General features: G+C 41.1%; 1 protein-coding gene across 1 annotated transcript in view; it reads left to right on the top strand.

Annotated features, from left to right (window-relative positions):
- The window catches only part of FHIT (fragile histidine triad diadenosine triphosphatase), a 1,587,164-nt gene that overhangs the window by 1,280,090 nt on the left and 279,503 nt on the right, over positions 1-27,571 (top strand). The window contains exons 4-5 of the mRNA XM_002713411.6: positions 12,269-12,414; positions 14,697-14,726. Coding sequence (XP_002713457.2) covers positions 12,269-12,414; positions 14,697-14,726 — 176 coding nt within the window. The remainder of the gene's footprint in view (positions 1-12,268; positions 12,415-14,696; positions 14,727-27,571) is intronic.

The following is a 27,571-nucleotide window of genomic DNA, read 5'->3' on the forward strand; positions in this document are numbered from 1 at the left end:
GATGCCTCTTTGGCTTCATTGGCTTGGTCAACTATCCTGAAGGTCTGATGGAAACAGGAATTTTTATGTACTCTTGTGTAGCTAGAGCAACACTTAAATAGTAATCCCAGGTTTTCAGGATCTGATAAAGAACTTGGCCAAAAAAAAATCATTCTGTGTGGGAGTTTGGACTCTGTATTTCACTGTGGCCACCCTGTGAAAATGGACACTCAGGTCATTTTGTCCCCGTTCATTTACTGATGGAATCAAAGTGTGTACCTTGTTTTGTACTATTAAATTATTTATGTTGCATGTGGTTTTCTAGAAGGTCTCCAGTGAACTGTGGATTTTTAGCACTACTTTCTGATCTGTGTTAGTCTAAAAAGCCTTTCGAAGAGTTTTGGGAATGATTCTGATACTGGAGCATAACTGTAATTTAAAACAATCCCTCATTGGGATGATTCTTAAATATTTGTTTCACTTGCTGAGCGCACTTTATTTCTTTCTTGCAGCACTCCTCCAACTCTTAACTCCTCTGAGCATTTTTATCACATTTTCATATTGGTGTGTTCCCATTCCCTTGTTTACATCATCATAGACAGACACTTTTGAGTGACAGTTAATTTTCCTTTTCAGAACTCTCCTAACCAGCATTAGCTAAATCCCAGACACTTCTGTCTATCTCTAGGACAATAACAATGATAATAGATTTTCATGATGGTTACCCAGAGACATTGCAAGACCCAGACAAGACTTCTTTATCATTAGGAAAGGGAGAGAGGGAGTCCTTGAGAAAATGTTTTTATTGCTTTCTAATTGAAAAATGACAGAGACTTGACATGCATGCTAATATTCTTTCCTCCCTCATGGTAGCCAAAACTCATAAATTTCTTCAGTCTTCTCTCATGATGCCAATCAGGGCCTTAGAACTGTCTTCAATGCAAACCACTAAGTAACTACTACAAGCTGGTTAGGGTTAGCAAAAGAGATAAAAGCTTAAAAAGTTGTAGAAGAGGAAGAATTTGTTGGATAACAAACTTGCTCTGTACACTGTGACTGTCATGAGTACAATTCACTGCTGACCTGTAATGCAGGGTCCCAACTCTCAGGGAAGCCTCTATTGTTGAAAGCTGCCTGGTTGTCTTGGAGAAGGAGGGCAAATTTTAAGGTCTCATAGTGGCTGTGATAGGCTCCAGTCTGGAAGTGACATATGCTAAATGTGCTTACAACTCCTTGCTTGGAATTCCTTGAACTTTACCCAGCCAGAAAGATCTAGAAGGTGTAATCTTTCCTGTGCCCAGATGTGGCAATCACACATACTGGCAAAATCACTAATGACTGCTGTATCACACATCATGTGTTTTAATGCCAAATTTCTCAGCATATTTAAGTAAATAGAAATAAATAAAATGTGTCTTTATGATTAGCAGGATGTTTAGTAACATTTCTTGCTTAAAAAGCAGGCAACTTCAGGTATCTCCACATACTGAGAAGTGATACTCAGGACTTGCCAATGACATTCTTGGAGCATTTGTACTATGCATTGTTCACAAAATAGTAATACTTGTTGCATAAAAAAGCAAAGTTGAGAAATGCTGCATAGTCTCTCTTCTTTTTGAGAACTTGGAGTGCATATTTGCCCATTAAATATACTGGTGCATGCTGCAGTAAAGAAACTTATTTTTTACTTCATTTCTTCCAGTGTTTCTTAATTTATGTTGATCATATAGTAATTTTTTTTCCAAATAGCATCTAATAATATCTCATGGAACCAGGATTCTCCTAAAGGACTCTAGTAGACTGCTGGAGATGTATGGAGATTTTTATAACCTTGGGAAGTATTGAAATAGCTTGAGCATCTATACCACATGGCCCTGCCAGGACTTTCACTTAACAGTGTTGTGACCACGTTTGGTCTCAGCTCTGTATCTGGAAAACCAGGAAATGATATCATATGTCTCCAAGTGTTGCTGAACATCTCTAGGACCTACTAGGTGGCAAACAACCATTCTTTGGTCATGCATTGCTTAAAGATGCGGATATGATCTGAGATGTATTAGGCAATTTTGTTGTTTTGTGAAAATCATAGTGTACGCTTACACAAACCTAAGTGGTAGAGCCTACTACACACCTAGACTATATGGTGTGTGTGTGTGTGTGCGTATATACATTTGTGCACGTGGTGTAGCTTATTGTTCCTTGTGCACTAACAAAACCACACAGTAGTAAATGAAATATAAGAGAAATGATGCACTCAAGAAACTTGGTAAGAACTAGATGTGTGACAATGGTGTCAGCTTTACACAACTCTTTTTTAAAGATTTATTTATTTATTTGAAAGGCAGAGTTACAGAGCAGCAGATGCAGAGTTGGGGGGAAGGGAAAGAGGGAGAGAGAGGTCTTCTATCCACTGGTTCACTCCCCAAATGACTGCAACAGCTGAAGCTGGGCTGATCCAAAGCCAGGAGCCAGAAGCTGCTTCCAGATCTCCCACATGAGTGCAGGGACCCAAGGACTTGGGCCATCTTCTGCTGCTTTCCCAGAACATAGCAGAGAGCTGGGTTGGAAGTAGAACAGCAGGGACTGGAACTGGCACCCATATGGGATACTGGCATTGCAGGCAACGATTTTACCTGCTACACTATGGCATCAGCCCCAATACAACTCAGTTTTACAGTAAGCTTTATATATAAACTCTTTTAAAAATAAACTTTTATATTATTTACTTCTTACCTGCATATTTAATTTAGGTAAGCATATATATTTAGGTAAGCATATCCTCCCAAAATATCATGCTAATATATGAGTAACCTAGGATTCCTTTTCCTTGAAAAATTCACAGGAAAATATGTGATTCCAACCAAAGTCTTTGAACCAGAATGCTTCCAGGCTGCAGGCTTCCCTATAACGTTCCTTTCTTTGAAAGCCCCCTGTTTGCTTGTCTGTATGAATTTGATTCTCACATTCGAGCATCTGGACCAGTGCAGAAGAGTTGCAGGTAGCTTAGGGCACAATACCTGGAGAAGGTTAAGTGGCTTGTGTTCCTCCTAGACCCAAGGACTCACTGTATCTTTAGCTCAAAGCATTCCCTAGGAGGAGACATGAGATAGTAGCTATCTGTGAAATGCTTGCCTTGAGATCCTACTGAGAGCAGAGAACTACCATTATCTTAGTTACCCCGTTCTTGAGGTTGTCATACTCTGGAACTCAAATTTGCTTAAAATTGTGTTTATGCTGTGGTTGATGAATATCCCATGGACCCTTCACTGTGTTACTGAAATTGGGATGTTAATATCTAGTGATGAAAGGTGTGGCCTAAATTGGTATGGTAATTCTCAAGAACTGTACTTCTTAATTATTTGAGGTAATAGTTCTACCGTTGTAATATGAGATTTACCAAAGTATCTACACTGTGAAGAGCAGATTACTTTCTGAGATGTCATGTACTTTCATTCAAAGTTCTGTAACCGTGTTATTTAAATCCACTAAATTGAATCTTCTCCTAAAAAGTAGCTCACAATCTAGTCTGTTGTTTTTTGAAATGACATTAAGTATTATGTTAAGCATTTGCAAGGACTAGGAATACATGTACTTGTTAGAGCAAATAATGAGTTACCGAAGATCTGCACAAGTCTGCAATGCAAGCTGTAAAATTCTGTGCTTGTCATTAAGCCACACACAAATCTGCAGGAGAAATGCAGACTCCTTTATATTAGCTCAGAAAAATGACTAATTCTGTGTATTATTTGCTACCGCCTTACTTCATATTCATATATACATGTACTAATTAGCCTCATCAAAATCAATGATATTTTGATGATTTAATTTGTTTTGGTAACTTTTATATTCTGAATTCCTAGAATAGATCAAATATAGAAAAATGGGGCAAGTCTGAGCAACTCAGAATAATATTCTGCTGTCATTTTAATTAATCATCTGAATCCGTACATTTCCATTTCTCTGTCATGACTCTGTATTCTAATAGTTCGTATTTGTCATGGAAATGCTTTTAAAATTATTTTTAAAATCATCAGTTTTTAGCCTTGATGAGCCCATTTTGAGCTTAGCAAATTGATTTTGAATAAAAATGTAGCAGCATCGTGAAAACTTGATGTCATTGGGCTGATTCTCACTTTTGCAGTGTCTAACTTTGGTTTTGACTTCTCTGGGACTTTGCAGTTGTTTTTATAGTCCAGGTAGCAGTATGGGAGGGGCATAGACACCAGTTCTTGTTAGAGGGGCAAAGTCATATTGCAACAGGGCATGTGGGATGAGGAGTCCTATGGTTATATTTGCAAATAACCACTGCAACTTTAGGCACATAAGTAGTAGAAAGATTCCATTCGGTTTCTTTTCTTGTACTTATTCTGAGTTAGCTGTGTATCAGTAAGAGCTCCACATAGGGCTAGCCATATTGTCACAGTGCTTTAATGTGACAAAAACACCTGAAGTTTTTATGCCCAGAAGGACGGAGATGGTCAGTGCTGAGCTACAAAAGAAGAGCCAAAAAAGAGACATTATTATGTCTTTGGTAGTCTTCCATGATACAAACGATGTGAGAAAGTCAGTGATTCTCATCACTAGAATATACAGCTAGCAAAGGGACTCAGTGTGTCTCACAACCTAACCCATTGATACTGCACTATTTCAGTCTTCCTCTGTCTTTCCATTGAGGGGAGCCAGGTCAGCTTGAAGCAAGCCAAAGTGAAGGATAGAAAATAGACAAAAGGCAGGTTCTGCTTCCTTTCTCTCATTCAACCAGCAGAGCCAGATAGTTCTCTTTCTTGATCCTCTGATTTAACTGGTCTCACTGTCGATGAGGGCAGATTCACTACCCAAACAGAGGCTTCATTCCACCATCCTTTGTTCATCCAAAGCTGAGTCTATCTTAGATTGTTAGCAGTTTTGCACAATAGCTTCATATTTAATGAAAATCGTGATTGTCTTCCGTGAACAGAGGAGCTCTGAAAGTGCATGGTGCACTTTAACAAGAGACTGAGTCATGAAAGCTATAAAAAAGCACTCAATCAGAGCATTATTAATAACATGAACTTTAGAATTAGGCAGGCCTAGGTTGAATTCTACTTTTTAATGTCATTTTGGATGTACCATCTTGGCAACTTGTTTTCTATAAGCTTTAATTTCTTAATCTGCAAAGTGGAAATTAAAATCATATTTTATTTATAAAGATTAAGTAAATGAGTACTTTGTATAAACAAAACTGATTTTGACTAAAAGAGGGATGATTTACATCATTCTTAGTAGCTAATTTTAAGTTGGTAGACCATTTTCAAGGACAGACTTTGGCTCAAATTTGGAGAAATGATTCTAATTTTGGAAAAATGAAATAAGATACAACATGGAAAAGTTTAGCACCTTGAGGCAGTTTTAGATAAAGCCTCCTCTGTACTTCCACAACATTTTGTAATGATTTCTGTCTATAGCTCTTGCCTGTCTGTGTTGTAATGATCTGTTTACACTGTGTGACAGGTTGGGACACTGGAGTTTAAACTCTTGAAGGTCAGCTAGTGTGTCCTATCCGTCTTGGCTTCCTCAATTCCATCACAAACCTGAGACTGAGAGGAAGCTCTAGTTGTGTGATGGTTCAGTGAGTAGTTTGCCAGTCCAATCAAGTGATAGAATTTCTCCTCCATTTTTAAAATTCATTTTGCATTTCATTTGCTCTAAGTTTTCTTTGATTTTTCCTCTACTGTGAGAAACCTACTTGTCTTTAAAATATCCAACCTAAATTGTAACAATTGCCCTTCTTTTAAAAATGTTATTTCTTAGTGGATCTGTCTACACTGGATATAGGAATGGACCAGATTCCTTCTCATTGCCCCTTTCACAAGTTTCCACACATGTTGAGCACTGGATAAACATGAATTAAATTGAACTGAGCACATACAGTTTTTTCATGGTCATCAATGTGTTGGCTAAGAAATCTCAACACAGGCATTAATGCCAAGAGGCAGAACTCAAAATAAGCCATTATAGCATCATATAATGTGGGATTTACCCATTGCCAAGGCCTGAGAGTCTCCAAATCATATTCTACTGCATCCATTGTTTATCTTAGAACAATTGGTCTATAAACAGTGGCAGCATAATTATAAGAACTATCTGCTGTTCTTCAAAATTAATTTGTTTTCCTTGAATTTTTTCTCTAGGAACAACATGTAACAAATCATACCTTCCATCTTCAGGCAATATGTCCTCCCCCTCAGGCTAATGCACTTATTTTATAAAATTGCTGTAATTCTCCAATGAATTTGGGAATGGTCCTTTTCTTAGTTCTCTTCTGTGTCTACAGATCCCAGGCTTTGTATTTTGCAATTCAACATGGCAGAGACTCTTTGAGTTGTGTTCTCTGGGCAGCCTCAGTGTCACGTGCTTTGGAGTGGTTGTGATTCAGACTTACAAAGCCCTGAACTTCTACTCAGGTTCATTAAAATGGGCTCCCTGGCTCAAGCATTTTTCTTAAAAAAGCAAACATTTAAAAGATGACAAAGTTTTTGTTCAACAAACTAATTAATGTAACTTTCTTGTCCTCAACTTAGGAAAAGAAAGAAAGACCCTCAAATATTTTAAGTTTTCCTTAGTTACCTCGTTCAAATCTGGCCTGCCTCCCCTTTTTGTAAATGAAGGTTTAATGGAATATTGCTGAACTCATTCATTTTTGTATTTTCTATGATGGCTTAGTCATATGACCCATAAAACCAAAAATGTTTACCATCTGTTTGGAAGAATGTTCTGGACGGCTTGAAGTCCTTCAGAAACTTGTTTCTGTTTCCAAGTAACCATAGGATAATCCATTCTACTCAAAAGCTGTCCATTGTTAAACTGGAGCCTTCTGTCCCTAGGTTTCTACTGTTTTTCTACACTTCTCTGTTCTTACATACTTACTTCTGATTTTGCTGAAAACTGCAGTTCCAGTTCTCTTTCCTAGAAAGGAAGAAAGGACAGGAAGAAATTGTTAAACTCCTTTGCTATTCCTAGAGTTCAGTAGTGTCCACATTTAACTGGTGCTGGATGTTCATTGAATGAATAAAAAAAAACTACATTTCTTTATCTCAGTAATAAAGCAGCACTTACATGAAGTTTGAGAGTCTGAATAATCTAGAAACCACTTCTTTTTAGTTATAAAATTTGCTTAAAATGAAATACTACCCTCATTGTTTTTCCTTTTAGTTTATGTGAAAATTAGTGTATATAAAAATAAGTTTACCTTGCTTGAGCTCACATCCAGTATTAGTACTTACTGTGCCCAATATTAAGGATGCAGCTCTGCAGGTTTTCCCAGTCTTCTGTAGATAACTGGGAATTACGGTATTACTCTTGCTATTCTGTCAGAGTCTTGGTACCCAGTGGGGGCTGATTGAAGTGTCTGGTTTATCCTTTATTTACTCATTCCAGCAGGACACAAGTGCCTCTGGTCCTCTAAGCAGCAGTGGAACAGTGGTAAATAATACAAAGTCTTTCACTAGAGGATTTACAGTCTCATTTTGGTAGGTAGGAGCCAACCAAGAACACTTGGAGCTGGTGACAATGACTGTGGAAAGGACTAAAACAGAGTGATGTAAGAGTCATTAGGTGGTAATTTAAATTGCTGCCCCTAGAATGCAGCTTCCAGGGAGGGCAATTTTTTTTTTATTTCAAACTCTTTTTATTTCAGAAATAGTAGGGAAATCTATCTTTTTTTAATCTTTTATTTAATGAATATAAATTTCCAAAGTACGACTTATGGATTACAATGGCTTCCCCCATACCGTCCCTCCCACCCACAACCCTCCCCTTTCCCACTCCCTCTCCCCTTCCATTCACATCAAGATTCATTTTCGATTATCTTAATATACAGAAGATCAGCTTAGTATACATTAAGTAAGGATTTCAACAGTTTGCTCCCACACAGAAACATAAAGTGAAAAATAATAGATGATTTTTTTAATGATATGAAATCAGATCAGACCTATTGTCATGTTTAATCCCAGTGAGAGTCAAGTTGGGAATTGATAATTTCTTTTCTTTTCTTTTTTTTTTTTTTTTACAGAAGATCAGTTTAGTATACATTAAGTAAAGATTTCAACCGTTTGCACCCCCATAGAAACACAAAGTGAAATATACTGTTTGAGTACTCGTTATAGCATTAAGCCTCAATGTACAGCACATTAAGGACAGAGATCCTACATGAGGAGTAAGTGCACCGTGACTCCTGTTGTTGACTTTACCAATTGACACTCCTGTCTATGGCATCAGTAATCTCCCTATGCACCAGTCATGAGTTTCCAAGGCTATGGAAGCCCCTTGAGTTCTCCGACTCTTATCTTGTTCAGACAAGCTCATAGTCAAAGTGGAGGTTCTCTCAGGGAGGGCAATTTGAATAGGAATTGAATGATCAGAAACAAGCAACCAATGGGGATTGAATTCTAGACAGAGAATATACCCAGGCCAAAGGCCCCACGTGCAGTTGGAGTTTAGTGTATTTAAGGAATCAAAAGAAGGCGAATATGTCAGATGACTCAGATGTGTATTATGCAAAGGGTGATGGGGAAGAGGAGGTAGGTAGGCAAGAGCCAGGATGTATGTAGCATGTGGTGAGGTAGGATCTTTTCTGCTTTGATTTTAAAGAGACTGAGGGGAGTTGGTTAATCCTCTGGCACAAGGAACACGTTCAGTGGTGAATGTGCTACTGGCCAACTGAACCATTCACAGAGCACCGGGGAATCCAGAAGCCAACCCTGTGGGATTCAAGATCTGTGCATCTCCTGGTGGAGCCCTGTGGAGTCCACCCTTGCAGTCACTTCTAGGGTAAGATGCTTCTTTGCCCATCTTCTAGGTGGCAGTCAAACAAACATAGTGATCACTCAAACCAACATATGCCAAGTAAGCATCCCTAAAAGTCCTTCTTTCTTATTTTTCATTTTATTTATAAGGCGGGGAGACAGAGACAGACAGAGATCTTGTATCTGCTGCTTTACTGCCCAAATGCCTGTATCATCCAAGGCTGGGCCATGCTGAAGCCAAGAGCCTCAAACTCCTATCTAGATTTCCCACGTGGGTGGTAGGGACCCAGTTCCCCAAGCCATCAGTTTCTGACTCCTACAGTGTATGTGAGCCAGAAGCTAGAATGGTAAGCAGAGCCAGAACTCAAACCCAGGCCCTCGAATATGAGATGTGGGCATCACCAGTGACATTTTAACTTCTTTGCCAAATACTTACCCACAGTGTTGTTCGTTATCACTTGCTCAGCAATGCGTGTGTAATACACACATAAGATGACTTCTTAACAAAACGCTTGGTTCCAGGGAATATATAGTATTTGGACGTTGTTGCACAAATAGGCTGCTAAAAACATTCCCCTAAGTGAGAATATATTAGGCCTGTTCAACTTTTTAAAGACATGTTGAATTACTGTTATACATGGTAATTAAAAGTAATAAATGCGTATGGTACTGTGTCCCTGGGCTGGGAGTACACAGGACAAAGCATCTGGTCAATTCAGTCATTTTCGTTTCATTTCCTAAGCATTTTGACTTGTTGAATATTAGATCAAACCAGTCCTTAGCATCAGGCAAAGCAAAACCCAAAAACAAGGTTTTATAGCACTGAATAAACAACATCATCACAAAACAACTCTTGGATGTCATTGAAGCGAGGAAATTTACACTGAATTCAGAGGCGGTCAGATTCATTCTGCTGGCTTTCTCAGGAAGTGGGTGTTGAGGTAAAATGCTCTTCTCCACGTAGTTGCTGTGTTTAGGCAGAGCTAGCGCAGCAGGTCAGGATGTTGTTGGAAGCCTCTATGATTGTCGTCTTGCTGAGACTTGGTGAAGTCAGGGCCTAAGGGAGGGTGTAAATTAAAGTAGGAGGAGGAAGATGGGGAAGCGGCCTTTTGATCAAAGGAAAGTAACTCAGGAGGGTGTGGAGGCTGGCCATCTGCTAAAAGGAAATAAAAGGAAATCCCTCATTTCTAAACGGTTCATTGACCCATGATAATAAAGCAACCCAGCCAAGGAAGGATAATTATCTTTTTAAGTATCTGATGCCCTGTGGGTGAAGGCCTCCCTTCCACTCTCTTGAAAAAATAGACTCAGATTAAACAATGCCCCTGTTCTGAGTTTGCCATAGATGTGAGTTTCCTGATGATGAGCAAAATTACTTTGCCCCTTTACTTGGCCTCTTTACTTGGCCCCCTCTCTTAGGGAAATTGGACCCACCCAGCACTTCCCCTGGGCACGGTGCTTTTCCCTGGGCCCTGAGTTCCACCAGTGGCACAAGGGACTAAAGTGCTTGGTATTCTGGTGAGACTAGCAATCTCAGGATTGGGCTTTTATGCTGCCCTTTTGATGCTTAGCTCCAGGCAAAAGTATGCTTTCTAAAAACAACAAGAAAAAAGAAACAGAAGTAAGTCTAACACTGTGTTTTTTTCTTCTGTGGGTGTCTGATACGTAATGTTGAATGTATAATATATGTACACACACAGATACACACATGTTTGGAAGCCTATATGTGTATACACCTACCTTATAGGTTCAAATACAAAAGGGGCTGAAATGCTTAAGATGATTTAATAGTGAATTCTCATTTGCTAGGAATAAGGGTTCAAAGTTACATTCTTTTCTTCAAAATCTTTATGTTTACTCAAATCCACACCATAAATATGTTGCCTATGTTAACTTGTAGAAGGCATTGATGTGGCTTTGTATAAGCAAGCAACCCTTTTCATTAATGATTTACCTCCAATGTCTTCTTGGATTCTGTGTAAGGAGTCTGGGGAACCCTTGTCATAAATTGCTTAATCACATGGCACATCTCTTAATTATAGATGAGGTTTTCCAAACATTCTCAGAATGACTACACTCCTTGTAAAAATAAACAACTACTATGCTGTATGCATTCCAAATTTCTCTTGTTACTCTGAAAAAAAAAAATAAGGTTAAGATTTTAATCGTGGTGCTATACCTAGAGAAGCCAACGGATTACTCCAGTTGCTTTCCCAAGCTAGTACATTTGGCTGCTGGAGGGGACAGAGCTGGAGAAGAGGACTTAGACAGTAATGGTGCAGAAGAGATCTTGCCTCCTGGGACAATTATCTCAGTAAGCACTTGAGTCTGTCTATATGCTAACATCCCATTGTCTTAAAAGGAATCCTTGACTTTCCATGCCTGAGACACTCTGGCGAAAAATGACCTAAATGAAACAATCTCTGATTGAGATCCCAGTGGAAAGAACAGGCCATCAAAGAAGGAGATACCTTTCTCTGAAGGGAGGAAAGAACTCCCACTTTGACCATGGCCTTGTCTAAATAAGATTGGAGTGGCCGGCACTGCGGCTCACTAGGCTAATCCTCCACCTTGCGGCGCCGGCACACTGGGTTCTAGTTCCGGTCAGGGCGCCGGATTCTGTCCCGGTTGCCCCATTTCCAGGCCAGCTCTCTGCTGTGGCCAGGGAGTGCAGTGGAGGATGGCCCAAGTACTTGGGCCCTGCACCCCATGGGAGACCAGGAAAAGCACCTGGCTCCTGCCATCGGATCAGCGCGGTGGCCAGCCGCAGCGCGCAAGCCGCAGCGGCCATTTGAGGGTGAACCAACGGCAAAGGAAGACTTTTCTCTCTCTCTCTGACTCTATCCACTCTGCCTGTCCAATAAATAAATAAATAAAATAAAAAATAAATAAGATTGGAGTTGGCAAACTCAAGAGGCTTCCATAGCCTTGGCAGCTCATGACAAGAGCCTTGGGTGATTATTGACATCATAAATAAGAGGGTCAGTTGTTAAATCAACAACGGCAGTCACTGTGCACTTGCTCCCTATGTAGGACCTCTGTCCTTAATGTGCTGTACTATGAGAATTAATGGTATAACTAGTCTTCAAACAGTACTTTATACTTTGTGTGTCTGTGTGGGTACAATCTGTTGAAACCTTTACTTAATATAGAGTTGATCTTCTGTATATAAAGTTAATTAAAAATGAATCTTAATAAAGAAGGGATGGGAGAGGGAGTAGGAGATGAGATGGTTTGTGGGTGGAGGGTAGTGACGGGGGGAAAACCACTGTAATCCAAAAGTTGTACTTTTGAAATTTATATTTATTAAATAAAAGTTTTCTAAAAAAAGGAATTCTTTTGCATGGCACAGCTTCTCTATTAAAACATAACTATCCGTGTTTCTCAGCTCTCTTTTAGCTCTTTGGTTACAATGGTTGGCAGGTGTTTGTCTCTGAGTGTTTGGGCCTTGGGCCAAGGGGACTCAGCTGTATGGTTCAGAGTATGCCTTAACAGATCTTCTGTAGATGTCCTTGTGTGCCCACTGCGGCCAGTGGAGCGCTTCCGGGACCTGCGACCTGATGAAGTGGCTGATTTGTTCCAGGCAACTCAGAGAGTTGGGACAGTGGTGGAAAAGCATTTCCAAGGGACCTCGCTCACCTTTTCCATTCAGGTGAGTGCACATATTACTCAGAAATGACTTTTCTCCCTTTTCAAATCCTAGCATTGAGCTCTTTACTCCTGCCCTGGCCCCAGGAAGGAAGCTGTGGTTTCTGCGTCTTAGGTAGTAGCAGGAAAAGGTGGACAAGTCCAAAGCAGCCCTTCTGTTCCTCAGCCCCAGAATGCACTATTGAGATGTCACTCAAGGTAATGCTTTAGTGCTGTTTATAAAGCAGGTGGGGATGTTGGACTTGAGATTAAATGGACATGAAGACACTCCAGATCTTTTACTGGAACTGGGGCTTGACAGGTCATTTTTATTCCGTGGTAAAAGCATTTTGAGCAGTGCATGGACCGAGCCCTCCTGTGTAGTTCCAGGGGAGCAGTGATGTGCAGTTTGTGCCTCGCCCTCACGTGGCTTTTCTTTTCCCTACTTTTAATTCAAGCAGCAGTGATCCTCAGAGGTAGGTCTGCCTGCAGAATGACTTGCTTGGCCTGGTAAAGAAATCAGACCCCCAGCCACTGGAGCTCTTTACGCAGAGGTCGGACCAACAGTGGTCAGGTTGGGAGGAGAAGGTCCATGAGAATCATCAGTTAGGAATTGAGTGAGTCATTAGGAGCTTGTCATTACCCCTTTCAGAGGCTCTATAGAACGGTCTGGGTATCAGTTCATAAATAATGTCCTTTCTGGCTCTGAAATCTGATGACTATGCAATTGTCCTGTGGAAATAAATAGATTATTCCAAGATGCATAGACTCTGCACTTAGCTCTTTAGTTAAACTGAATGTTTACCATCCTTCTTCTCCTCCAGTTTTGTCCCATAGACCTTCAAAGAGAATAAAGAAAGCCAGTGTTTTCAGGTTATAAAGGCTGTGACTCAACATGCTAATCCACCTCTCAAATTTTTTATTTCTTATGTACTGTCTTGCCTGTGTTGAGAATATGTGAACTTTCCCCAAAATACTTGGTGTGTTTGTGTGTATTTATATGTCAAAACTGTTGAGTTACTTAAAGGCAGATTATTCAATTCCAAGTATATTTGTCAAACAAATGTTGGAAATTATGTTTCCAGGAAGACCAGCTGAAGGAAAATAGATGAAAATATCTATCAGTGTTTAATGAAATGGAAGACATAAGTTGTATTTATAGGAAATGACCAGTGTTGGTTAACTAACATGACTTAATAGAGTTAATTCAATAAATGGAAGAACTGACTTGTGCATAGTTCTTAGAATTCTTTCATATATATAGTGTTGTTAAAGTTTCTGTTTGTTTTACTGTAACTCACCATAATATATACATCTATTTCACAACCATGTATCCTATTCCTATACATGTAGATAAAGGAACCCAGAATTTCATAATACAGTGTTTACCCATTCTGGACCTTCTGATACTTCTTGTTCTGTTATGTTCTGAATTATTCTGTTTTTTAAGGCTAGTTGCAGCTGTTAAGTCAGTGACATGACATACTAGTGGGCTGTGACTCCAAGTTGAAAAACCATGGATGCCCATAGTTCTGCTTAACCCTTGCCACAGCACAGTCTACCTTCTTGCCTCATTAGTCAGTTTCATTGAGGTACAAACACCTGGCCAAAGCCGTGGAGTCCTAATTCCATTTTGCATTTTCTCACTGTAGAGACAGTGCATGTTTTGCTCTTACACCGTCTAAGCACTTGTGTTTCCTTTGTGTCATGGCTGGTGACCAGGCAGGCTTGCTCATTTTCAGCTAAGCCAGTAGATTTGTTGGGCTTCAGAAAGACCTGAAGGGGAAAGAGGCTCAACTACAGTGAATGCTCCTGTTTTTTTTGCCAAGTTCAGAATACTAAGAGAGGCCTCTGCCCAGATGAATTCCTCTGTATTCTTACATAATAAATTACATCTACTGCAGACTTGCTGAGTAGAAACTAAAGTAATCAGTCATTAATTAAACCAGAACTGATTTAAAGATAACCAAAAAGTATGATATTTCACCTCCCCAAACATGTTCAGCCCTCTTTAATGCAATTAAAACCATAGCCAAGAGCAAAGAGCATGAAAAGTAGCAAGGGGGTTGGATCACTGGATAATTTATAGGATTTTTATACATAACTTCTCACTTATTCTTGGGCGGAAATGGAGAACTGTCTGGACCCATGCATTTGAAGAGAATGGTCCCCATGAGATACTATAAATTAACGCACAATGAAATTGGATCTGAATTATTAATGGGCAATATTTCTGAATAAGCAGCAGGTGCCATCTCTCTCTGTTCTCACCTCTGTTGTTTTTTTTTTTTTTCTTTCTGCTTCTAGGATGGTCCTGAAGCTGGACAGACTGTGAAGGTGAGTGCTTATGATGTGCATATATATTAATAGGAGTCAATTGAGAGAACTGAGAAAATCATGAGTCATTTGTGGCACACTGCTGTTTTGTTATGTCATCGTTGAGGTCAGAGAGACCCTCTGTGTGGCAGCCACAAATCCTGACCTTATCAGCTGCCCCAAACAGTATGTTTCCCATTAGTTTACAAGACATTTACCTTTTGTCATAAAATTATTATCGTGCAACCACTAAAACAGAGACTAAATCATGGAGTCCTAAAACAGAGCTGAAGTCAGAGGGGTTCATGTACGGTAGTGTCTAGGAAATAGCACACAAGCATGGTACGCATTCTGTGAATCCCATGCTAAGCCTTGGGCAAGGCGGTCTTTGAGACATGATAGATTCTTCGTACAGTCGGCTTTTGCCTCGTTCTTCAAGGAATGAGCATTGTGTGTCTCCCTTCCCTCATGGCCCTGTGCCTCTTACTGTTCCCCTTCTTGTCATCTCTTCTCCTCCTCTTTTCCTCCATAGGTATTTAATACCAAAGTTCAAGACTAATGGAGTCAGTAGAGCTCAAAAATGGGTTTTTAAGTCTGCTGGGCATGGGAAGGAGGATTTATTAGGACTGCCCTGGCTTCCATAATAAAAGTAAAATAAAAGACTGAGATCTTGGCTGATTGTGAAACTGGGCTTTAGTCCTTTTTATACAAATGCAAATTCCTAGGCAGTTAGGGCCTGTGCAAACATCATTTCTAGAAAATACTTCTTATTTTTTATTATTATTATTAATTTTATTATTTGATACAAGAAAGCAGAAGCAAGTCAGACTGAGATGCTAACATTACACTTTGTGAGATAAAGTTTTATGGCTATGAGGCTGGATGTAAGAGAATATCACTCCATACCAAACAATGCCAGGAAACAATTCTTCTCCCCCTGAATCTGCATTGACTGTAATGTTTAAACACAGCAGGTATAGACCCTTTTTTTTTTTTTTTTTTGACAGGCAGAGTTAGACAGTGAGAGAGAGAGAGACAGAGAGAAAGGTCTTCCTTTCCATTGGTTCACCCCAAAATGGCCGCAATGGCTAGCGCAATGTGGCCGGCATGCTGCATGGATCCAAGCCAGGAGCCAGGCACCTCCTCCTGGTCTCCCATGCAGGTGCAGGGCCCAAGCACTTGGGCCATCCTCCACTGCCTTCCCAGGCCACAGCAGAGAGTTGGACTGGAAGAGGAGCAAACAGGACAGAATCCAGTGCCCCAACCGGGACTAGAACCCAGGGTGCTGGCACCGCAGGTGGAGGATTAGAGGTATGGAGCTTTTAAAATAGAATTTCTGCAAAGCACCTTGGAGGATTGTATATCCCTTAGGGACTGCCACCAAAAGGGCTATAAAATTCCTTAGGATAGAATGAACTAGTCTCGCATTACTCTAAAATACATGGTGTGTTCAGAGGCACAGAGTCTCCCAGGCCAGGCTCTCAAAGCTGTAGACAACTGAAAACGGATGGCATGCCAGTGGCTTCTTTATGAAAGCAGTTTTTGAAATATAAACATAAATGTTTAAACCCAGTTACCCGATTATCTAAAAATCGGCATTCAAATTTAAATTCTGACTCTGTGGAATAGTTAGATGCATTATACACTGTGTAGTTGATGGAATTCCTTCAGTCATTGAAAATGACACTGTGGAGCCCTCGCTGGTGAATGGGAAGACTGCAAACCATGTTAAGTGGCGTGTGCACAGTGATCATACGCACATAATAAAGCTGGCTAACGTTTATGTGGATAGGTTATATGAGCTGAAGATTTCATTTCACAGTTCTAGGGGAGACATTAAAAATATTACTATACAAACAAGCTTCAATAGAGTCGGAAAGTAGGTGAGGGGGTCTCCAGGGTCTGGGGGAAAGAGGGTGTCGGGATTGACTGCAATGGCTATGGGTTTCCATTTGGGGTGATGAAGATGGAGTGGAATTAGAGAGTGGTGATGGTTGTGCAGCATTGTGAATACACTAGAAGCCACGGGACTGTATACTTTATAAAGGTGGATTTTATGGTATCTAAATTATCTCTTGATTAAAAATGATAACACAGTTAAAAACAAATATTGATTCTTGCAGGGCTGAGAACCATGGCAAGGGACTCTCTTCCTCCTATAGTAATTAAAAGCATTAACTGTTTGAGAAGGAGATAGACAAGGGGAGAGAGAGAATATACTCACTTGCTAATTCACTCCTCCTATACCCATAATGGCCACAGCTAGGCCAGGCCAAGCTGAGAGGTAGGAACCCAATCCATATCTCCTATGTGAGTGGCGCGAACCCCGTTATTGGGGCCATCGCTGCTGACTGCCAGGATCTGTATTAGCAGGAAACTGGAGGCAGGCGTCAGAGCTCCGAATCAAACCTCGGCACTCTGATGTGAGAAGTGGGTGTAATAACTGTTGTCTTAAATTGCTGACTCAGCATTTGACTCAGCAATTATGTTTTGGTGTTCCAACTCTGTGGCTAACATTTTTGATATTTCTGTTAACTTTGAAGGTGGTGGTAATGGATTCTTAACATATAGCACTTATGTATGAACTTTTAATTGGATATTACCATCATTATTATTATCTTAATTTGATTTTTTTTTCAAAAAAGTTTAAATTTTTTTAATCACCAGATTGTATATATTGGGAATATCCTTCAATTGTTTCCTGATCCCAGAATTCCCCTAATAGGAATTAGTGGATTCTTCCTTCCTTCTTTTTTACAATTTAATAAAAAATTGAGGGACTGGCACTATGGCGTAGTAGGCTATCTGCCTTTGGTGCCAGCTCCCATATAATAGCTTACTCATGTCCCAGCTACTCCTCTTCCTATCAAGCTCTCTGCTGCGGTCTGGGAAAGCAGTAGGAGAGGGCCCAAGTACTTGGGCCCCTGCACCCACATGGGAGACCTGGGAGAAGCTCCTGGCTCCTGGCTTCTGATAGGCCCAGCTCTGGCCACTGTGGCCATCTGGGGAGTGAACCAGCTGATGGAAGATAGCTCTCTCTCTCTCTAACTCTGCATTTCAAATAAATGAATAAATAAAAGTTTGTTTTTTTTTTTAATTTGAGAGATTGAGATTGAGATTGAGAGAGATCTTCCATCTGCTGATTCCCTTCTCCAGTGGCCATATAGCCATGATCAGGTCAGGGTGGAGCCAGGAGCTTGGGTCTCCCATATGGGTGGCAGGTTCATTACTGCTTGGACCATGGTTCTGTTGCTTTCTCAAGCATGTTAGCAAGAAGCTAGATCTGATGTGGAGTAGCGGGGCCTCAAAGGCACTGTAAGTGATGGCCTAACCCACAGCAACAAATTCTGTTCCTAGTGGTGCTATTCCACATCAATTATGAAATAAAATGGCTTCAAGAAAACCATCACATGTACATACATAAAACCTCAGTTGACAGTGACCTTTTGAATTCTGTTCTTTTAAACCAAGTATATATATATCTGAAGTTGTGTCATCTATGTGTTTTCAAGTGTGAACCTTACATGGCCTTGATGAAAATGAACTTTGGTGTTAGTTAAGCAACAACCAAAAGTTGATTTGCAGTTCTTAGGATAAATCTCTTGATTTAGAATGCTCTGCTGGAGGCTTGGGAATCTTCACTGTTAAGGGTACAAGCTCTGCAATTCTTTGCAGAGTGTGAGTACTCATTCTACAATGAGTGATGAGAGCCGCACAGCCATGACCCATGGAAGTCAGAGTCACCAGCTGCTCCCAGGGACAAAGCAGCATCTTTAAATGCAGCTGTCCAGTTCTGAAAAACTACAGTGCAAGACTGGGAGCCTTTCGTATTTTGAAATTCACACAGCCGCGCGTGTTCAGGCAAGGTCTGACAGCCTGCCACGGGAAGTCCATGGACTGTTCTCTTCATCTTCACCTCTGCTTGTGATTCGCCTGATGCCTGGGTTCGAAACCGTGCCTGTCTCCTGCTGGGTGGTAATAGCGGTGAGCCTGGTAATGGGCTTTTCCCCTGCAGCAAGTGTTGTTCTGTTAATGAAGGGGCACCGCTGAGGTAGCCTCTTGAACACGAGGCTACTTCAGGCTTCTTTGTTTCAGGAGCTTTCAATTCTGCTTTGCAAAGAACAGGGGTGGCCTGACCCACTCAGCCAGGTGGTTGTAGCAGGAAAAGGGAAATATCGAAGTGGAAACGTGACCTCTTAGTTCACCATTGATTATTAGCTCTCCTTGTGGGGTTGAAAGGGAGGAGAGCACTGCCGTCCGCCAGACGATCATTGCAGCAATTTGGATATCCTGCCGGCTTGAGAAACAATCTTTCTTCTCTCTCAGACCTGCGGCCCCTCGCATCAGCCTTCCCCGATCGCTTTCCTACAGCAATCCCCCTAAAACCTCTTACTTCCTATCCTGCTGCCTTCTGCAGTTTCCAGTTTACTGGAAACTTATTGTTGATGTGTTTATGTTCCTGTAGCTCTGTCTCACGAATGTAGGTGTCAGGGCTGTTGTGACACAGTGGTTAGGCTGCTGGCTGTGGACAGCATCCCATATATGAGCCAGTTTGAGTCCTGGCTGCACCGCTTTCAACCCAGCTGCTTGCTAATTCACCTTGGAAGGCAGTGAAAGATGACCCAGGTTGGGCTCCCGACATCCATGTGGGAGACGTGGATGGAGTTCCAAGCCCCTCTCTTTGGGCTAGATGAACCCCAGCTCTTGCTGCCATTTGGAGAGTAAACCACTGGAGAGGACATCTCTCTCTCTCTCTCTCTCCCTCCCCCCCCCCCTTTCAAATAATGAATAAAATAAATAGATAAGTTTTTTTTAAAAGATTTATGTTATTTATTTGAAAGACAGGGTTACAGAGAGAGGTAGAGACACAGAGAGAGGACTTCTATCCTCTGGTTCACTCCCCAGATGGCTGCAATGGCTGGAGCTGCGCTGATCTGGAGCCAGGAGCCAGGAGCTTCTTCAGGGTCTCCCATGCAGGTGTAGGGGCCCAAAGACTTGTGCCATCCTCCTCTGCTTTCCCAGGCCACAGCAGAAGAGGAGCAGCCAGGACTAGAACTGGTGCCCATATGGGATGCTGGCGCTTCAGGCCAAGGCTTTAACCTGCTGTGCTATGGTGCTGGCCCCCAGAAAAGTATTTTTTAAAAAAGAATATAAGCTGGGCTGGCATTGGCATAGAGAGTAAAACCATTGCCTGTGATGCCAGGATCCCATATAGACTCAGATTCTTGTTCCGGCTGCTCCACTTCCAATCCAACTCCCTGCAAAATGGCCTAGGAAAAACAACACAGGATGGCTCAAGTGTTTGGGCCCTTGCCACCCTCACGGGAGACCCAGATGAAGCTCCTGGTTCCTGGCTTCAGCCTGACGCAGCTCTAGCTGGTGCAGCCATCTAGGGAGTGAACCAATAGAAAATTCTTTCTTTCTCTCTCTCTCTCTCTCTCTCTCTCTCTGTGTGTGTGCGTGTGTGTGTGTGTATGTTTTTTCTCTCCCTGTGTAACTCTGGCTTTAAAATAAATAAATCTTAAAAAAAATTAAGCTTCATGAGAACCTGGGCTTTGCTGATTTTGATGATGGGGCTCAGAATGTGCTGTCCTAACATAGGGGACTCTGGCACTGAGTATTTAGAGAGAAAAGAAAATGAGAAAATCGCAGAATCAATGCTGACTCTCGGGTCTTCTGCTGACTTTGTCCCCTGAATTGACCATCAAAGAATTCTTTGACCTACAGCCTTGAGATCATGAGATCCTCGTTCCAGCGCCCACCTGCCTGAGGCTTGAGGTCAAGAACAATTGGAGCCTGAAGGCCTGGTCAAGCTCTCCCTACTTTGTCACTGTCAGACCAAGCCCTTTTGTCCTGTAATCATGCTTCTGCGTAACTGTCCATCAAACTACAGGCTTTCTCTGTTTCTTTGGGCCTTTATGAATGTTCCTATGTTACATGAAACTTAAAATTAAATACACTGGTTATGCATTTCTTTGGTTAATCTGTATTTTTGTAGAAGTGTTAGCTGTGAAACTAGTAGGTGAATAAAATATACATTTCCTGTGGATTTTTTTCCATAGGGAGAGTAGAGATGATAATACAGGTTTGCTTCATAGTATAAATCTCTATTCCTAAGTTTCAGACATGGTTAACATGAAAGAACAAATGATGTGTACTTCACATTTGATTTTCACTATGTAACCAGGGATCAGAGTTTGGAATTTCTATCAAAAATTTCCCATATTCTAGGCACACCAAAGAGCAAAGTTTTCACTGATCAAGTACCCAAATCTTACTACAAAATGCAGTTCCACCTAATCAAACTGTTCAAGCTGTATTTATTCTTTGTCAAGGGGTACTGCTCAGTAAGTTTAATGTGAACTATCTTTGGGAGCAATCACTGTGCTTGCCTTTGGAGGGAAGAGTTCTTGAAGTAGATTAAAGAGAGTGATTTATGCCAGGCAGATAATCTCCAATCTCATAAGAACAATTTCTGGAATATGTTGGGTTACATTCTTTTGTGTTTATGATGCTTGAATCTACTGCTTACTGATTTAATTTTATGGCATTAATGCAGACGGAGGTGTCTCTTAATAATTGTTGAGATAGTAACCATTACTTTTCACATTGCTCCAGAAGAATATCTTTGAAGAAATGTGGTTTAATATATTTTTGGATGTTCTGTTCACAAAAGTTCAGTTTCTGTGACTCTAATATAGAGATTCCATGTGACACGGGGATTTGGTGATGTTGTAGCTTCCTTCATGTGGCAGCCATTTGAGCTCATAATGAAATCTGATACTTGGACATCATTCAGAGGATTCTGAGAAGTGTTAGCTCTGTAACTTATTATGGATTTAGTTTTGGGCTAGCCTCAACATCTCTGGGCAGCTGTCTTCTCATTTTGTCAAGTAGGGAAACCCTATCTATTGTATTGTGCTATAGTAAAGGTAGTTAACATGAATAGCATGTGTTGTGGTGATTGCCTATAGTCTAGACGTGTGCTTGGCATCTTAAATCAGAATCCTCAAATTGTGGCTCACATCTCCGCCCTGCCACATACTGCCCTTGTGGCTTTATGTGAGTTTCTTAAAATTAATCTTAACCTCAGTTTTCTCATCCATAAAATAGAGTAAAGCTGGGCTTTAGGAAGATGTCCCTTGCGTTGGGATAGGTTGTAGTTCTGCTAAGTGCATTTAACTAATATACACTGAATTTTCTCACTGTTAATTATTGGGTATTGGCTTAAAATTGCTGAGAAAACTTTCCTCTGATCCAATGACTTGTGCTGGAAAGGTCTTACTTGAGACTATTATAAAAAATGACCCGTGAAAAATAGATTAATCTACCTTATTGATTGGGATTGGGGGAAATGACCCTCTTGTTTCATATACTTCGTCTGTGTTGTGTGTTCCAGTGGCAATAAGTGGAGATGATACACTGACAGTGTACTCCACAGTTACTCGGAGCAGGTTTTCACAGCACAGAATCCTGCTTGCCCCATGCCAGTTCAGTAGGTCCCATGCCAGTTCATTATGGATCCCAGGACAGCTCAGGTGATCCTGACGCATTCTTCAGTCCAGGGCAAGGCTGCTTCCCAGAGAGTGCTAAGAGGCCTTTGTAGAGGAATCTGCACAGAGCCTGCTGCTCTCCAACCCAAACAGCTCCTCAGACAGACTGTACGCATGGAGAGGAGGAGCCCATACCTTGAGAATGAAAAGGATTTGGACTGTTATTTATTATTTTCATCTGAAAAGAAATTTTAGGAGAGCTGCAATTTGCCGTAGGACTTTTATCCTCTGATTAAAGCCATGATGAAGAGTGCCTTGCCAATGTTTATGCCTAATACATGTATTTACTGCCAGAAGAATTAGTATATTTAGGAAGAAATAGCTTTTATCTCATGGAATTGCCTTACAATTTGCATCTCTCATCCCATAATGAATCCAATTTGACTGATGTTTTGGTAAACTGAAAGCAACAATGGTGTTCAAGGGATGGGTTTGTGTCTGCACTCAGGTGTGGATGCCTTTCAGGGCTAGTGAGGCACCAAGTTGCTGGGTCTTAGTCCACCCGAACGAGGATGGGCTGGGTCCTAAGAAAGGTAAGTGCGCCGCTCGCCCGTTCCTTAGCCTCCTGATCCCGGAGACAATCAGACGCAGCGGGGAGTCAAGTCAAGCAAGCAAGAACTCCGTTTATTGGCACATGGCAAAGCCTTTTAAAGCACAAGACCACATGATTACTGGGGCAGGGCTTAAGGACCAACCAATTACTTAAAAGGTCATTTTACGGGTTGACTTTTTACAGGACCAGCCATATGTCTGTACACTCATCATCAGTTGTCACCTCCCCTGATGCTGCGTGGCCAATCAGCTTTGGTGGTAAATGACTTTGGACACCGCCCACCTTTCTTCCTTTGGGCGCCATCTTTGAATTGCCACGTGTGCCTACTTTCCCTTCAGCCACCATCTTTGAATTGCCTCCTGTGCCTAATTTCCCCACACCAAGTCCTTTGCCTCTGACATGTATATATCTCAGCATTGCCCTTTCACTGCTGGTGACTTGGGATCAAAACTCTTGGCCCCTACCTCTGTGCAGGAAAATGGGCCAAGAGCCTGCCTGTCTTCCTTGGGGAGCTTCCCTCTTTCCTTCTGATCTTCAAGCTCTCTCCTAAGTAGGTACTCAAACACTGAAGTTTTCAACTTCTAATCAGTCAATTTTGATTTGCATGATGCCTGTTGAGTCAGAGCATTGAAAGAAACATTAACTGGGGCTGGTTCTGTGGTGTAGCGGGTTAACACCCTGACCTGAAGTGTTGGCATCCCCTATGGGAGCATTGCAAGACTCAGCTGCTCCACTTCCGAACCTCTCTGCTATGGCCTGGGAAGGCAGTGGAGGATGGCCTAAGTCCTTGGGTCCCTGAAACCATGTGGGAGACCCAGAGGAGGCTCCTGGCTCTAGGCTTCAGATCAATGCAGCTCCAGCAGTTGTGGCCAGTTGAGGAGTGAATCATTGGTTGGAGGAACTCTCTCTCTCTCTCTTTATCTCTGCCTCTCTCTGTGCAACTCTGACTTTCAAATAAATAAATCTTAAAAAAATATATTAACCAACCTTTCTGGTGTTTCCATATTCTAATTTATATTTTTTTTGTGTTCTCATCAACTCATAGGTAAGTAAAGTAGAGGGGCTGGGGGAAACATGGAGTGAGTATGGGGTGGCATGAGTGCAGGGCAGTTAGTGCATACTGATGAGTAAGGAGGATTCTGGAGCAGACTGCGTTGTGTCACCCTCAGGCTGTGCAAGTTAACCTTTCTGAGCCCTAGCATCCTTGTGTAATTTTATCAAACAGGAATTTTAGTGGTATCTTACCCTCTAGGGGTGTTGTAAGGACCACATGGATCAGTGCCTGTGAATACCATTAAAGCAAGACTTGGTACATAGTAAAGGCTTAATAAATGTTTGCTCTTGGTTTTAAAGCTTCCATTGCATTCTCACAACCCAAAAAATCTGGCATTAATGTTTTTCACTTGGATAAACCAAAGTGTCCAGGAGTGAAGTGCCACACAAGAAAGCAAGTTCACAGATGAGAGAGCTGAGATTCAAACTCAGGCCCATCCCGAAACCTTGCTCTTTCTTATACCACCTGGCTGTTCCTAAAAACACTGTGTATCTAGTAAGCAATGTCAAAGTTAATCAAGGAAAGGAATACTAACTGTTTTGTCAACCCTCAATACAGATGAATCTGAATTCTTGTTCTCTGCTTGGAATAAACTTGGCTCTCTGAAAGTGTCGAGGCAGAAGTGTTTGGCACAGTGGTTAGGTTGCCACTTGGGCTGATGGCATCCTGTGTCAGAGAGCCTGATTCACGTCTTAGCTCCTCTGCTTCTGATCCAGCTTTGCTACATGCAGTTCATGGGAAGCAGCAGATTTTGGGTCCCTGCTACCATATGGAAGTCCTGGCTGGAGTTTTGGGCTCCTGCCTTTGATCTGCCCCAGCACTGAATGTTGCAGGCATTTGGGGAGTGAAGCAGCAGACAATCCCTCTTTCAAATAATTTTTTTTTAAAATGCTTAAAAATTAAAAACTTCCAGAGGGCTTTTCCTGTTTAACTTCAGTATGTAGGTGAAGGTGAACTAACCTAAATGCTCCCTTTTTGATGTATATCAATTTAGCGTAGAATTGTATGTTCTAGATGTTTGATTTGTATTAGTGCTAAAAAAAAAAAAATTCTAAGTAGTTGAAGGCCCTGACATATAGAAAAGTGGATATTTTGTTTTTAAATTTATTTTGTCATTTGTAATGGAGAAGGTAGTACAAAAGGTGGATACTTTCTTAATGTCAGTGTTTTATTTGTTCCAGTAGACTTGTTATACACTTGAAGCTCAGAGGTTGGGATTTCTACTTAAACACCATGAAATGAAATACCTTGTGAAAGTCAAAATGTTCTGTAGACCCTAGAATACTATCTAAATATAAGGTGTTATTATTCAGAGTCAAAATTTTACCATGTTGATATAAAATAGGGCCAGTTATTGCCACCATCATGTGGTCTGGGATACTAGGTGCTCAATAAATAAGCATTAAAGGAATTGCTTTTTCTCTCTTGCTGTTTTGCTGTGTGTGTTTCAAAGCTTGGATATTACATATAAAATTTTCTAAGTGCCTTGTAATCAGTACATTCTAACTTCACAATGTTAGTGCTGTGATTCCTAAATATTTGGAATGGTCGAACTATCAATTCTGTACAAACAGGTAAAATAAACAGCCTGATTACTCATGTTAAAAGGATTCATTACTTTTAACCAAATACAAGTGGCAGTTCAGCCACAGTAGATGAACCATTTGTTACAGGCTATATGACATCCTAAGTACAGACCGGGAGGTGAGAGTCCATAGAAGAACATGTGCCTTCCTGGAAATTGGGCATCTCAGTTGAATCAGATCCAGTTGTTACAAACTTTTGCTTCAGGAGTTAATACCTAAAAGTAATCAAACATTAAAATAGCTTACAGGCTATATATACAGGTTTTAAACCTGCAGATCTATATGTTTCTTGGAGAAGCGAACACAAATGGAGTTGAAATGGTCTCCAGGTGGAGGGAGGGAATTGAAGGAGCCCAGTATTGGATGCTAAAAATACCCAGGGGACTTCAACTCTGTAATGTTAATTTGAAATTAAGTATTGTATACCTGCTTATGGATTATATTATGTATATTTGTAAATATCCTTCTTAGTTTGTGAAAGTACTTATTAATTTGAGAGGTAGAGAGAGAGCTCCATGCAAATGCAAGTCTTGGAGAGCTGAAGTTGGGCGCTGGAAACTCAATCCAGATTTCCCATGTGTGTAGCAGAAATTCAGATACTAGAGCCATTACTGATGCTTCCCAGGGTCTGCAGTAGCAGGAATCTGGAGTCAGGAGCTGGACTGGAGCTGGAAATTGAGCCCCAGTGTGGGACATGGGTATCCTAATTGGCATCTGAAATCCCAGGTTAAATGCCTGCTCCCATTCCTATTTTTGAGTTTGTCTGTGTATGTATAAAGTATACCTACTGCATAGTTTTGTTTTTTTTTTTTTCATATGAGGCCCGTCTGAGGAATTTCCTTCCATTAAGAAATGACTGTTAAAATTAATTCTTTTTGCTTTATTATCTTTAGCACATCACTAGGCCTCATATCTCCTATATTTAAATTCTTGGAAGAGAGCCTATCAAATAGATTCTGAAAAGCTCATTTTATTCTGATGGTTACTCAGATTTTTGAAGTACTATTTTACTTTAAACCCATTTTGGTTCTTGGTCCAGATGTCCTATATATGATTCTGACTCTGTATTCATCTTGCATTATTCAGTTAGTTTCTGGGACTCTTGGCCCTCTGTGCCAAGGCCATTAATAAAGTATTCTGAAGATGGAAAAAGTAGCTGGAAAAGTAAGGATTTGATGGCTGAGCCTGAGTCCAATGGAAAGCAGCTTAATGAAGAACACACACAGCAACCCACAGAGCCAGAGACATGGAAGAATTAGAATAATGTCCTTCAGAAGGTTTTTGAATGAAAAATAGTGGGGGTGTGAATCCCTATTAGCCACTAAGTCAAACACTGTAAGAAATCGGTCTCCTACCACTCCCACTCTATGTGAATTGTGTTAGTGTTGGAGAAGGGCAATTTTGAAATTCTGTCTTTACACGTTACAGTGATGTGGGCAGGCAAGGAGCCAGTGAGTGAGGGAGAGAGGAGACTGCCAGCAGCATCTGTGCCATAACCCTGCACCCTCAAATGCCTCCCACTTTCAGACTGATCCAACATGGCTTTATTCTCAGCACACCTATTCCCCATCATGCACCTGAGCCTTAGTTCCCAGATTCCCTGACACCTTCCTAGGGATGAGTATGTGTGTGATCTAGCCCCACATCTGTGAGATGTCATGACACTTCCAAGATTGCTAAAAACAAAGAGGGGTCCACTGAAGTATTCAAACTACCCTATAAAAAGACATTCCCACATGTGGAGGCAGCAGCTCTTGCTTCCTCATGAAGATGGGGTGTCTGCACTCACACCTGATGAAGTACCATCCCTCCCCGTAAATCCTGCTTTCCTGTGCCCTTTTGATCTCCTCCTTGAATTTTTTCATGTGTGAAGACAAGAACTTAGAACACGCCCAGGTGGGGCCTGAGTTGCCCACAGCAGTAAGGCCCCAATCCTAATCCCTTCTCCATATCTCTAGAAGATTTCTGAGTTAGATTAATTTCAAGCCTAAGGGAAGAAGAACAAAACACAGTGGCTTGGAATCCTGGGCCACTTGAGCATGAACATCATATCATTTCATTATAGTAATGAAAACTCCCGTTTCTGTGCTTGGTAGTTTGCTCTTTTACCTAAGATGTGT

The sequence above is a fragment of the Oryctolagus cuniculus genome, chromosome 10 (assembly GCF_051225735.1).
Source record: "Oryctolagus cuniculus isolate XC-2025 breed Fujian yellow rabbit chromosome 10, ASM5122573v1, whole genome shotgun sequence".
In the NCBI taxonomy this organism is placed as follows: Eukaryota; Metazoa; Chordata; class Mammalia; order Lagomorpha; family Leporidae; genus Oryctolagus; species Oryctolagus cuniculus.